We start from the raw sequence: 14,351 nt of genomic DNA on the forward strand, positions 1-14,351 counted from the left end.
GAGAAGAGAGATTATCAAAATGTTGATCAAAAAGGATAATAAAATTCATAAATTAAATTTCAGTAGAATAATAAACTTTTCAATTTCATTTCAAAAAATAAAAAAATACATAAAACAAAAATGAAACATTATTTTTTTCAAAAATGCTGAAATTTACAGATAATTTATATAACTGATCAACAAACTTAACAGAGAATATAATTAAAGGCAAATTATTTATTGATTCAAAAACACAGTAGATCCTAGTTAATTGGGCAACTGGATATCATACATAGCCACTTGTGTAAGACAATTCTCCATCAAGAACCCAATCAAGGATTCACCAAAAGATTCCTTCAGTTAATTAGGACAGATAGTCATTCAAAGAGGAGTCATTTCAGTGGTACATATTAGCCAAATAATTATGCTAAGGTATGCAATTTTTTAAATCAATTTTGTATGGTCCCTCCACAATTAAAGTAATATTGAAGGCATATCTTCTTTCAGTGTCTCTCCAGCTGCCAATAGTCATAAACAAATTTTTCTTTCCGTCAAAGCTAAGAGAAATATGTATGAATTTGATCTACTCCCAGATAAATGTTCTTAAATATATTATTTTTCATAATTTTAATAACATGCTTTAACTCAAAGATAAGAGAACAATAAATCCTTTTCACTCATAAGTATTCTTCACTGTTACATTTCAATGATCATGCTTAAAATGGCATATTCAGGGACAGATTAAGGTCGTAGTTTAGGGGGAGTTCATCACTTTCCAAGGCGTAATCATCCAAAATCTTGTGCGTAGACAAAATCCTTTGTGATATTCATCAATATTTTTAAATATTGTTTGTTATGATGGTGAAATACAAACTGCATTGAAGAGCCACATAAAACAATTTTTTTAATTTCTACATGAATTAAGGAAGGGAGGAGCAGCTGAGTGCACATGTCCCAAAATATTCCAATTAACCAGAATGTACTGTATATTTTTAACAATAGCAATTATTATTTATCTTCATAAATAAGAAAAATATGGAAAGCATGGCCTCTAACCTGTCTCAACAACAGTCCTTCAGTCACAAATACAATCCTTGTATGCTGAGTTTTGCTTTTTTCGAATCTTATTTGGTATCCAATTGTGGTATCATATTCATTCAATGTTTCATACGCCACTCTCTTCGACAGAGAAATGCAAGCTATTCTTCTAGGCTGGGTGCATACTACAAGAAAATTTTAAATATTAGATTTGACATAAAAGTGATGAAATTTAATACCAACATTAAAACGAATGCATACCAAGCATTTTACATTTGAAGATGAGATCTATCAGTGCCCAAATTATAAAGGTTGCAGTCTGCCATGACTAAATCACCTGGGCTTACAGTGAAAAATTTCACACAAGTTCCCCATTTAAATCATAAATGGAATTGGTCTGGTCAGACCTGGAGTGTATATAATATTGAAGTTCCATACCTGGAACAGATATGGAACTGAAGTTGCAAACTTGGAACTTGCATGAATAAGAAAAACAGGCAAATATGTAGATTAGATTAGTTTAGATATGTAGATGTATTACAGTCCATTTCAGTATTATATTGATACCTCTCCTGCCGTCTCCTATTACCCCATTATACTCTTAAGAATAAAATGGAATTATTCCCCTATTGAAGCCAAGAAATTATAAAGTATCTAGATATTTCAAACACTATATGACTTTTTTCTCGATTTAAACACATGGGAACTCACTCAACTTGAATTTTTTTCAACTCATCAAATTCAATTGAATTTTTCCTCGGACAAAAAAATACTGGGGCCCTATACCTGATTTTATGCAATTACAGAGCACTATTCACACACACTGAAATTTTGTACGTTCTCCCATTTAAAATAGATGGTTTTTGCTTATTCTGAGAAGTACCAGACTGGCATGAACTGATCCCTTACACAGTCAGGGTTTCCACTCTCACTACATTACAAAATTCACGATTTTTTTCAGGTTTTCAGGGTCTAAATGTCTCCAAATTCACGGTCTGCTGATGAGTCATATTACAGAAATATTGATCACGTAAAAATCATCGACCACACGTTAACTGAAAATTTAACAAACGCGACCGTTACCGTGAATGCAAATGCAGCAATGAAATTACTACAGCACTACATTACAAAATTCACGATTTTTTCAGGTTTTCAGGGTCTAAACGTCTCCAAATTCACGGTCTGCTGATGAGCCATATTACAGAAATATTGATCACATAAAAATCATCAGCCACACGTTAACTAAAAATTTAACAAACGCGACCATGCAAACACAGCAATGAAAGTGGTATCTCTTATGACGTCACCTATCGTTAGCAAAATTCAGGGCCAGCTAAAGGTTGTGAGTGGGAAAATGGAAGGAGTAGGGTGGCAGGGAAGTGAATAAGTGTCTGATTTTTTGCCAGGGTTAATGAACACTTTGGTTACCGGTCTTCCAATCACAGATTTAAGATCAATGAACCGTCATGACACATCATCATCATCATCATCACTGCGCTACCTTGGTTTGACAAGGTTCTAACTGACCATCAGCTGGTTTTGAGACAAACCTTGTCAAAGTTTTAAACTGCTCTATTTATATTATTAATAGGAATTTATTTTTGATTTTTGGCGCATACACTAGTGATCCACTAGATACACTAGTAATTATTACTTTAAGAAAATATGTTATTTATTTGATTTTTTTACATGTTTATATGAGTAATAAAATAAGTAAAATGCCGTTAGAACCTTTTCACACCAAATATTAGTTTTTTCTCCTTGCAGTTGGAACTTTGTCACTGTTATAAATCTGTTATTATTTTACATAGAGGAATAAAAACCGGTGCAACACATAAAGAAACATAAACTTAGTTGTCTTGAGTGAAAACACCAAATTTTGCAAAAATGTCAGTTAGAACCTTGTCAAACCAAGGTAGCGACTGGTCAACAATCCTAGGATTGGTTTGATGCAGCTCTCCACTCAGTTCTCCTATCAGCTAATCTTTTCACACCTACGTATTTCTTCTCTTTCACATCTCTCTTTACTTGTTCCATATATTTTGTTCGGGGTCTTCCTTTTCCATTCTTGCCTTCCACTTGTCCTTCGACGATTGTCTTCATCAGGCCATCATGTCTCAAGATGTGGCCTATAAGGTTGTTCCGTCTTCTTATTAAGGTTTTCATGAGGCTTCTCTTCTCTCCTACTCTTCTTAGGACTTCCTCGTTACTAACTCGGTCGATCCATTTGATTTTCATCATTCTTCTGTAGCACCATATTTCGAAGGCCTCTATCCTTGCTTTCTCCGCTGCGGTCATTGTCCATGCCTCACTTCCATATAGGAGCCTACTCCAGATATAGGTTCTTATAAATTGTTTCTTTACTTCCATATTTAAGTTTCCCACTGTAAGCAGGTCTCTCTTTTGGTGGAATGCTCTCTTCGCCTGGGCTATTCTGCTGATAATTTCTTTCTTGCTTCTCCCGTCACTACTTATCTTGCTTCCCAAATAACAGAATTCATCCACCTCTATCAGTTTTTGCCTCCCTATTTTAATGTTGGTCTTGACTTCTTCTCTTCTGCTGCATACTAAGATCTTGGTTTTCTTTGTGCTTATTTTCAGTTGATATCTACTCATTACCCTACCCATATTAACCAGAATATTTTTCAAATCCTTCTCTGTCTCTGCTATAACGGCTATGTCATCGGCAAATCTTAGCATGCTAATTTTTTCTCCATGGATATTCACTCCCAATTCCCAATTCCCTAATTCGTCATGACACACGGACCAATAATTGCCCTTAAAATATACGTGTGCAGATAAATACTTGGAGAGTGTCTGCAAGTGACTGGTCTTGAAGCATTATTGACAAATTGGTTTTTCCTTTGATCTGTCAACCGTAGTTTTTTCACCAAGTTTGAGAGATTTTTAAGGTTTTATGACGAAATTCACGGATTTCTCCAGGTTTTTATCACGCTAGAGGAAATACACGGCTTATTCACGGTTTTCAGGTTTTCACGGTTGAGTGAGAACAGTGGCGTAGCGAGGAATTTCGTTCGGGGGGAAAATTTTTGAAAAATAGGGTAATAAGTAATGGGTTTTAAACTAATTTTAACACTTTTCAAAATTGGAAAAACTTCATTTGTTGAAAAAATATTTTGTAAATTCACGTTTTTTTCAATAATTTGTTTTCATTTATAAAGGAAAATAATTGTGCTTTTATATTTCAGGGGGGGGGTTTCAGACCTCCCGGACTACACCACTGGGAACCCTGACAGTGTACACTGGCAAGTATTCCATTGTTTTAAGTTCAGTGTTCCCCTCCTCTGCCAGTGCTCTTTGTTTTTAGGTGCAAAGAAGTTGATTAATTGAAATATCTTATGCTTTCTTGATAAATTAAATGGATAATATTCCTCATGCTTACAAACATGTGAGGCAATCCATGATAACTAGTATTTGGAGGAGCACATCGTCTCTCACAATCAGGCTTAATATGATTTAGTATGATGGATGGAGGAAGGCAATCAATTTTTTAGCCAAATGATGAGGAAAAATTCAGACCTTGAAGCACTGGATACCGCAAGCCAATTTAACTTCATATAAACTTAAGAAAGGTTCTTCTAATGGATATTAGATGTTTTGCTAACCCAACATTGTGATTATTTGCCCACGTAACACAGAGTGGCCTCATTAGGCTTCATTGAGAGAGTTTTGCTTTCCTGACATATTTTTTACAAATCATTTTCAAATCTAAAAGGAATCCTTTGAGACAAAGAGCATATGAGTGAGACATTTGTGGATCAATGTTTCACAACAGACTTCTGATTGAGTAATTATGATAGAAATTAGTTTCATTGAACAATTATTTCTTCCAAGGTATGGTATTTGGACGAGACAACTGAGAGCTGAGGTCATTTGCGCAATAGGGTAGTTTCCTTCATGAAAGAAAACGAAAGGCATTGATTGCGATTCGTTACCCACCATTAGTGTATTCATAATGTACATTATATGGTTTTAGAAATCCCAGTTTAAACGAATGGCAATGGTCAATTATAATCGCATTTGAAAAAGGCCAGATTGGCCCCCATGTGATGCCACTCCACGTGACGTCACAGGGACCTAGTTTCTATACGAGTAGGTAGGAGTTTTACATTGTCCGATATTACCAATGCATGCATGAGGCACAGAGCTCAGGGAAACATCTCTTAATAATCACCTATTAAAACAGCCTAAGGTCGGAAAGTTATCTTCGTGTGATAGGGTATTAATAATCCTGATTAAAGCCAAGCACTACCTGCTGGCCGGGTACTCTGCTACCTGCTACCAGCCTGCATCGTATCGGCTTTCAAGGCCTCGTACCAAGGTGGCCTCACACGGCGGCAGCCGGAACCAGAATGACGTTACACGGGCTTTCCCCAGCATTCATTCTTAGCCGTCACATTTACGAGGGGTTGAAAATTTTCACTTTTCATTTAACCACGAAAAATAAATATCGTCATTTAAAAATCTAAAAGCATGAAATACGTACTCCAGGAGTAATAATCTTTCGATTTAGGCAATAAAAAAATATTAGGAAACCACCCTATTGAGGGAAGAATATGGAAGAAAGGGTGGAGAGAATGGTAATAAAATTTATAAACAGCATTCAAACAAAAACCCATGATAAAATATAAACAACAAATATTAATTTCTACACTTCTGGTACAGTAGCTTTTAGTAAAGTATCAGGCTGCCATAAATTGGCTTAATTACGGTAGTACTTTTGGCTAAAAGTCCAGTTAAATGTACTACACTGAGTAATCTGCACTTTCACCAAGCATGTGATGTCTAAACTTGCTCCAATTATAGCTCTCTCTCTCCCTCATTTGAGCCACTAAAGTTGAATCACTAGGGGAAAAATTGTGTTATTCAGGCAATAAATGATAATTGTAACCTCCATACCTATGTTCTTGTATCCAGCCTTAAGAAGATACTGAGGAACTTGAGTTGATTTCCCACAACCGGTGTCCCCAGCAATGATAACAATTTGATTGGAATTCACAGCTTTAATTATTTCATCCCTGAAAATACAATAGGTAATATGAAAGACTGAAATATAGACTTGAAGTAATGTAAATGGAGTAGGCACAAACGTAAGATTATACTTTACCTGTACTGAGTAACGGGTAGACTGGCTTGACTCTTACGCAACTTCTTCAATTTGTTAAACTTTTCCTTCTGTTTAAAGTCCAAATATAACAGCAAAATCTCCTGAAAAGTGGCCAAGTTTTGCTTCGAAAGCCATCTTCCTGATTCTCTGTCCATCGGCGGAAGATTCGACTGAATTTCACTAACACTCGTCAGAAAAGATAAAACTAGAAGAAAATAGGTTTTTAATCTATCACCATTGACGAAAAACGCCTTTAGAACTAATTTCATGCGGGAGTAAAAATGGAATATTTACCAGTAGCATCACACTTGGAACATGCATTGGCTGTAGCGGATTTCACTTGCATTGATTCGTACTTCCTTAAAAACTGCCAAAATTCTGTGTGTTCTTGGGTTCCGTATTTGATTAAGGAATTGTTTTTGAAATACACCACGTTAAGCTCATGTTTATAATCAAGAAAACTGAAGGTCCTACTCTCTGAATTCTTATTCACGTGTTTGCTAGACTGAGGACAATCATCCCGAAGGAAATCTTTAGTCTCTTTCCGACTATGTGACCTCGAAGTTGAGGGTCTCGGCGAATCATAGGATCTATGATATGGTTCCATTTTCACAACGCTACAACTGAACGCTACGATTTATAAACCATTAACTTTGCAGTAAGTGTCCGCTTCTGGGTCATTTTGAAATCTCGAAATTTTTCACCTCACCATCGTTTAACACCTACTGGAGAGGTCCACAATCCTGGTTTAAAAATCCACGGACAGACTATAAATTTTAGAGTAGATGAAGGTAATAACCGGTTGTCGCACGCCGTACGATCCAACGAAATGCAGCCAAATTTTGAAATAAGACTAATTTAAGCAATTTCGTTAAAAGAATCTTAAATAAGCTCAATTGTACAGCAGCCAGGTGAAATTTAGCATTGATTACCTTACTCGCCAAGAACCCCCTCCATCAAAATGCATCTAAGGCCTCTTCTGAGCATTTACGATACCTGATGTCACATCTCTTCTTTGAAAAGGTTACCACTCACATAGCTTATCTCTCCCTCGAGCTTAATTATAAATACCCATTGGTACGAATATCAAATATGTATGTTACTTTCGTTTAAATCCCACGGTAAACATAAACATTCATATATCGTTTGTCACACTAAAAAAACGAATGCGAGATACGCGAATTTCGAGAAAGAGATAAACGACAGGCGGAGAGCGCAAGACATCGGCTGGTTTCGAGAAATGGCTACTACGTCCAAGAAACAGGATATGCCCCCACCCGGGGGCTATGCTGCAATTAACTTTGTCAGAAGTCCTGCTAAGCAATATTTCAGTGGTAATTATGATATATTTTCTTTGTTTTTCTTGTTGATGAGATTGTAAAATGTCTTAAAACTCGGGGTCCCGATGGTGGACTTCCTTGCCTTGTTTTGTTAGTATTGCCATAGCAAAGACATGTAGGATTTAGCATTCAATAATTTCAATGAAATAGACATGGATTCTATTGATGTGGTTTTTCTCACTTCTGAAACACAGGTTACTCAATGTTTCTTGGCTTCACTGGTATTACAACTGCGGCCTTATACCTATACTATCTACAATGCAAGAAGATCAAGCGCGAGGAAATAGAAATGAGGAGCTCACGTATAGCACTGTTTCCATTGTTGGTGGCGGAAAGAGATAGAGAGTAAGCGTCGAGTTAGAAGTGCATGGTTTTTTATTTGTAGCCTGGAAATCTAATGAGTATCTCCATTTCCTTGTAGGTATCTGAAGCAGTTAAGGAGAAATCGTGATGAAGAAGCGAAACTGATGGCTAATGTTGAAGGATGGGAGGTGGGAAAGTGGAATGGCGAACCAATTTACCGAACAACTCCGCCGGACACTTTGCTTGAACCTCATATTACTGAATATTATGTTCATGCGCCATACAGGGAGTTCGCAAGGAGATCAAATATTACTATGTGGCACTGAAGAATGCTGTTTCTTACTGTGCATTAGTATTGCAACGTAGAGCATTCTGTGAGGCAATCCTTATGATGGTGAACGTTAAGTTTTTTGTAGCCAGTTTTATGTATTGAAGATGGAAATTAATACTCTGTAAATACAGGATAAAGAATAGAAGTAATTTTCTGAGTTGCGTTTTTAAATGTCTCACTCTCATACTCCTCTGAAGCTGTGGTTGTTACTGGACACAAATTTGGGTAATCCTACTTATGAAAGTATTGTCTCTTTGACGGTAGTTCACTCCTTTTTTGTCACTTGTATGGCCTTGAAATGTAACTACGCATAGATTTCTCTAAATGCCGTTCTCCTTCATTCAGGTCAATTATTTATAATAAATTATTGGTCACCACGAATTGATAAGCTTTCAATTGCATTTTATCCTTGTGCTCTTTTTCTTGTTTTTATTAACCTCTGCAAGCTTAGGCAGTGATGCTGCATTTGATTCAGCGATCATAATCCTGTAAATGTTCCCAGGAGTCACTCATTCCTTAGGTCTCGGAGATACAATAATGGGCATGTTCAGCTGACAGATATCGACTTTGGAGCTCTTGTGTTGCTTTTTGTAGTGCTCCAAGAGAGCACTCACTCCCTGTTAAATAAAATTCTTAGGTGCAAGGAGCGGAGGGAAGAAATGATTATATTTAGGTCTGCGATACATTATCAAACCATAAGCTGAGAACTGAGCTTGGGAGTACCATTCGGCTGACTGCTCTCAATGAGCATGCATTCAGTGGAATCATTATGTAGCTGCTCTGTTGGCTGAGCATGCCCAATTGCTGCCTTCAAGTTAACATGGAAATATTAACCTGAAGAAATGGAAATTTATTTTCTACGTTGTCAATTCTTGGTTGAGTGAATCCAGACATCAGATTTGGGGGGAACCACTTTCTTACCGTTTAGTTGCCTCTCTCTCTATCAGAACAGTCCATAATTTATATATATGTATATATATATATATTATGCAAATTCCTGCCTCAGCAGGTGTGCATTGCACTAATAGGATTTTACCAATTGGGTTTCATTCCAAGCATAATGGATGGCCGAAAGATCGGAATTTGTTTGAAAATTTTCAATATGAAAGCTCACCACAAGATCTCATATTGTTGTCAGAATGAAAATTTTCAAGCACAGCATTCTATTCTTCTATTGACTATTTGGAACGAAAATCAATCGGAATGATTCTGATCAGTTTCAAGTGCCCGTAGGAGGATTGTGACCCCAAGTTCTATCTGCCACTGACTCATGGAAGGTATTTATCTCCTTAGTGGGTTAGAGTGGTTCAAAAAGTAACTCAAGTGTTCTCAGAGTCCACAATATATTAAAGTTAATAATAATTATGGAAAAGAGATGCATTTCAGTGAATAAGCATTATGTACTAGAGGAATAAGTGGCTTTTCCCAGGAGTCTTATTTTGAGTGAAGTCTATACCCACATGTTGTGTTCAGGCATTAGCCTTTATCCCGGGAGAAATTGAATTGATAAAGAAATATTTTTTAAATTTGATTCAATACATCCAATAAGTAAAGGTATTTCAAGGCTCAGAGCACCTTAAACATTTTAAGATTTAAAATCTTCCAAATTCTATACCCCAATCACCCCATACTACATGCCTCACCAACTGTTATCCCTGGTGGTGATCATCTCCCTGAAGGTGCTTACAGATGCCTATGTACACAGCAGTGGCGCCAACTCCATGGGGCCCGAGCCCCCCCAAAAATTCGTTACAGATGTGAGGAAAAAATGTGTCAGGCTTGTCAATTTTCCCCGGAGTGTCCAGATATCGAGATTCGAGTGATCAGGGTTCTAATGTTGATCATATGAGTCTTAAAATTCACTACTTATAAAATTTACCGGGGCAAGGTCCCCGGTTTGGGCCCCCCCAATATTTTTTGTAAGTCAGCACCCCTGGTACACAGGCAGATTTAGGAGGGGAGTATGGGGGCATGTGCCCTCCCCCCCAGATTTATAAAAAAAGGCTAGATTTTTAATACAGTTGTAGAGAATATTTTCTACAGTAAGTGTTTTATTTTGTTTTTAATTTCAAATATGAGACTGTCAGACCCTTTATCCCCCCCTCCCTAGAAAAAAATCAAAACCTCTCTCCCAACTAGAGCATTCCTAATAAAAAGATCAACTATTGGCAAGTAGACTTGGTGGAATTTGGACATGCTTTCACACATTGCAGTGTGTCCCACTGATGGATCACACCTGACTTCTCTCTGTGCGACAGCAAATGTACAATTTTCCTTCTATTTGTTTGTGGCTATTGCCATTTAGTCAAATGAGTTGTTAAAAACTTAAAACTCGGTGTGTCTGTACTGCATGTGGTGTGATCAGACGTTAAGTGCAACCCTCTGGTAATTTGTATAATATTATCTTTCCAGACAAAATGGTGTTTCACAAAGTTGCCAATCATGCGCAGCTCAGCCCACCACTTACCATTGGAACAATCCAATCAGCATAATATTTTGCATCCAACACATACCTTTATTACTACAGAACCCTACTTGCTGATACCAATTCAGTACGAAGTATGAAAAATTAAGTTGAAAAGAGTGAGATTGGCATCACTTACATGCTTCCCAGGTAGCTCTTTCTGACACTGGCCTCAGTCTGATGCCTAAGTTGCAACTGAGCTATCAGATAAGGTGGCTACTCAGGGGTGGATTGAGGTCAATGCAGTCCAAACAAGGAACAGTGGATTCATGTAATTCTTTTCTGGGCTCTTAGGAAGCACCTCAAAAAACTCAATGTCTGCTCGATCATCATCAAAATAATGGCCTCGTATGTTGAGCTCATGAACTATAAGCTGGCATTGGAGATCCATGCTCATAGTGTCCATTCTGAAATCCTGGCAGTGGCAGAAAATTTTCTGAGAATGTCCGATCCATTATTGATTGCTTTGTTGATAGCACTTCAAGTACTCTCTCTTTATACAGCTCTCAACCACAGTCAAATGGGGCATTAGCCGTGGTTCAGTTGGCGCCTATTGTTAAGAGCAGGCTAATACTAACATCTGGTTTCTATCCACTCTTCCCTTCCACCGGGAGTAGCCTCAGTTGTCGGTCGCCTCATCCTAATACCATAGGTACTTTTGATACACTCTTAAATCCAGTTGTATGTAGTAGTTGATAGAGATTCTTGTGTTTTATGGGTTGCCTAAATCACGAAAGTTTTTCTTTTTCATTTGGCTCAACAAAAGGAAGCATCCCGTAAAGGAAGACCAATTAAGTGCATGAAACAAATAACTTCGTACGTAATCACTTGAACAGGTGCAAACATTTTTTACTCAAAGGATGAAATTCTCAAAAAAAAATATACAGCCGGGATAAAAACTCAAAACTCTCAATTGCAGTTCAGGTACAGCGCCGCCGACTCCATGGAGCTTGAAGGGGTCCTAGCCCCCTCAAAAAATTCGTTATGGGTGTGAGGAAAAAAAATTGTCAAGCTTTTCGATTTTCCCTGTAGTGTCTAGATATGGAGATTCGAGTTATCAGGGTTCTAACGTTGATTATATGACTCTTCTAAAATGCTTAAAAAACTTAAAACTGAGAATGACCATATATACCTGCATGGTATATATGGTCATTCTCAGTTTTAAGTTTCATAATTTTTTAAGTTTTTTTTTTTAGTTTAATGGGTTCATAAAATTTCCTTGGGAATGATCCCTGGTTTGGGCCCCCCACCCAATATTTTTTGTAAGTCAGCATCCCTGTTCAGGTATGCTAACACAGAGTTACCCCAAGCAATATATATATATACTTCCAAGCCCTCCCGAATTATTTTTTCATGGGGAGTTTCCTCCTTGGTGTAACAGGAACATTATTGGTGGTGAGTGTAGCTGTAGAACGCGTGGTGTTCAATTTAACGCGCACTACCGCCGAAAGACAGCCGAGGGAGACAAGCGGAGGACCCATGGCGTCCCAAGGTAACGGGACCAAGGATTTGGCGCCTCTTGCCAAGAAAAGTAGCGTCCCGGATTTAGAGCGGGTTAGTGCGCGAATGAGTCCAGAATCCGCAACCATCTGTGATTTTACTTAGTTTGTCAAGTGCGGCACAGGTTGTATAGTATTATCTTGCAATAAACGTGTTAGTTTATATTTAGAGCTCGGTTATTTCGCTCAACACCAGCAGGGCCAGTTCATGGCAAACTGCTGTTGTGTCGCCTCCCCTACCGAGGGTTTTGGTATGGAATACCCCCCAATTAAACGGTGTGTTAATGCGTTAGCTTAAACTTTTAAAGTTTATAAAAAATGAATTTACACAAGAAAGGTGTACACAAAATTTATAAAATCGAATTTTTTTGCTGTTTGGTCGCCGCGATCAGTCCTTGGGTACCTATTAGAGCAGTCGGGAGCGAGAGGAAAATCGTGGTCCGGTCTTCAGAGAATCTTAAAAAATCTATTTACTGGTTCATTTTAACAGATTAATATCGAAATACAATCAGGGAAAAATGATCACCTCACCGTCATATGGAAAACGAAGGCCCTGGAGAGGGAAATGGGATCTTTCACATATATCCGAAAGAACAATACATCAAAAGAATACGGTAGATGATAAAGACAGATACGTTGCGACGACAAGAAACTCTTACCCGTTCAACCACTCTCTCGCAAGATTAAAACAAGAAAGCGCAAATGTTGGCGCTCAATTTTTATGACTCGGTGACGTCATAGTTCCCTTTCATTACCTCGTTAAAGGAGGACCACTCATAAAGTGAAGGATTCGCTCATGTGAGAATAAACAACAGCGAACTACGTGAGACCGATGCGCGAGAACGAGGGTAACGGAGAAGCGCTTATATGCCCGGCAGGAGTTAGTTACGTAATCAACTTACCAGCGATAAGGTTAAGGCCTTAGATTTTACGCCGCGAATAGCTTGATAAGTAGGGGACGGATCGCAAGACGTAAAAAATGGTTGCCTTTATTTTTTTTTAACGCTATCAAAATCGACAATATCAAGGGGATGGCATAAAGGAGGTCCAATGGGGTGGTTTCCTATTATTTTTTTATTGCCTAAATCAAAAGATTATTACTCCTGGAGTGCGCATTTCACGCTCTTAGATTTTCGAATGACGATACCTATTTTTCGCGATTAAACGAAAAGCGAAAAATTTCAAGCGCGTGAAATCGCGACGGCTAAGTAGGAATGATGGGAAAAGTCCGTGTGACGTATTTCTGGTTCCCGCTGCCCCAAGTGAGGTGACCTTGAAGCAAGGCTTGAGCGCTGATACGACGCAGGATGCTAGCAGGTTGCAGAGTACCCCGCTAGCTGGTAGCGCTTGGCTTAAATAAGGATTATTAATACCTTATCAGACGAAGAAAACTTTCCGACTTTAGCTAGTTTTAATAGGTGATTATTAAGACATGTTCCCTGAGCTCTGTGCCTCATGCATGCATTGGTAATCTCAGACGATGTAAAACTCCTATCTACTCGTATAGAAACTAGGTCCTTGTGACGTCACGTGGAGTGGAATCGCATGGGCGCCAATCTGGCCTTTTTCAAATGAGGATAAAATTGACCCATTAAGTACTTCCAACACCGATTTTTTCGAAAAAGAAGAATGCGGTAATATATTCACCGTTTAACGTAATGGAGCAAATCCGAGGTTAGAAGCTATCAACACCCGAAAATTCAGTCGGTGAACCGAAGGCAGAAGCTGGAAAAGGAATCGCTTATGGGGGCGAGGTATATAGGTTTATGCATAGGGGAAAACGGGTGTGCGACGCAGGGTCACCGTCAGCAGTGGCGTAGCGAGGGGGGTTTTGGGGAAAAACACCCCCCCCCCCACAGCTCAGAGATGTTTTTAAGTTTAATCCATTTTACCAAATTGGATCAATGATTCTTATAGAATAGTTTAAGTATTAATAAAATACCTCTCAGAAAGCCGTAAAACTAACCATTTTGAACCATTTAGCTAAAAAAGATTTCTGGGGGAGGACCCTCCCGCTTACCCCCCGGACTCACTTGTATTAGTTGCGCCTAAAACCCCCCTAGCCTTAATCCGTAGCTGCGCCCCTGGCCGGCAGGGTGGATGTATGGTAAAAAGTTGCGCCAGAGAAAATAAATGATATCCCCATGACCCAGAGGATTAAAACAGGCTGTCTAAAAGGATATAAATACAGACTGTCCCAAGGGTCGTGTGTCATTTTTGACCTGTAATTTTAGTAACTTTGCATGGAGCAATATTCATGAAAATTGTC

The 14,351-nt window shown here is 38.3% G+C and overlaps 2 protein-coding genes across 2 annotated transcripts in view; one reads left to right on the forward strand and one right to left on the reverse strand.

Moving 5' to 3' along the window:
* LOC124166640 (probable ATP-dependent RNA helicase DHX34) overlaps positions 1-7,279 on the reverse strand; it is a 28,128-nt gene extending 20,849 nt beyond the window's left edge. Inside the window, exons 1-4 of the mRNA XM_046544257.1 lie at positions 6,440-7,279; positions 6,146-6,350; positions 5,938-6,056; positions 1,036-1,202 (exon numbers count right to left, since the gene is read on the reverse strand). Of these exons, the coding sequence (XP_046400213.1) occupies positions 1,036-1,202; positions 5,938-6,056; positions 6,146-6,350; positions 6,440-6,752 (804 nt within the window). The 5' untranslated portion in view covers positions 6,753-7,279. The remainder of the gene's footprint in view (positions 1-1,035; positions 1,203-5,937; positions 6,057-6,145; positions 6,351-6,439) is intronic.
* Positions 7,280-7,327: 48 nt separating this feature from the next.
* On the forward strand, positions 7,328-8,276 carry LOC124166641 (NADH dehydrogenase [ubiquinone] 1 alpha subcomplex subunit 13). The gene is made up of 3 exons (XM_046544258.1): positions 7,328-7,479; positions 7,680-7,830; positions 7,907-8,276. The coding sequence occupies exons 1-3, from the start codon at positions 7,386-7,388 to the stop codon at positions 8,112-8,114; spliced, it is 453 nt and encodes a 150-aa protein (XP_046400214.1). The 5' UTR covers positions 7,328-7,385; the 3' UTR covers positions 8,115-8,276.
* Positions 8,277-14,351: the final 6,075 nt, after the last annotated feature.

This window comes from Ischnura elegans, chromosome 10, assembly GCF_921293095.1.
Source record: "Ischnura elegans chromosome 10, ioIscEleg1.1, whole genome shotgun sequence".
NCBI lineage: Eukaryota > Metazoa > Arthropoda > Insecta > Odonata > Coenagrionidae > Ischnura > Ischnura elegans.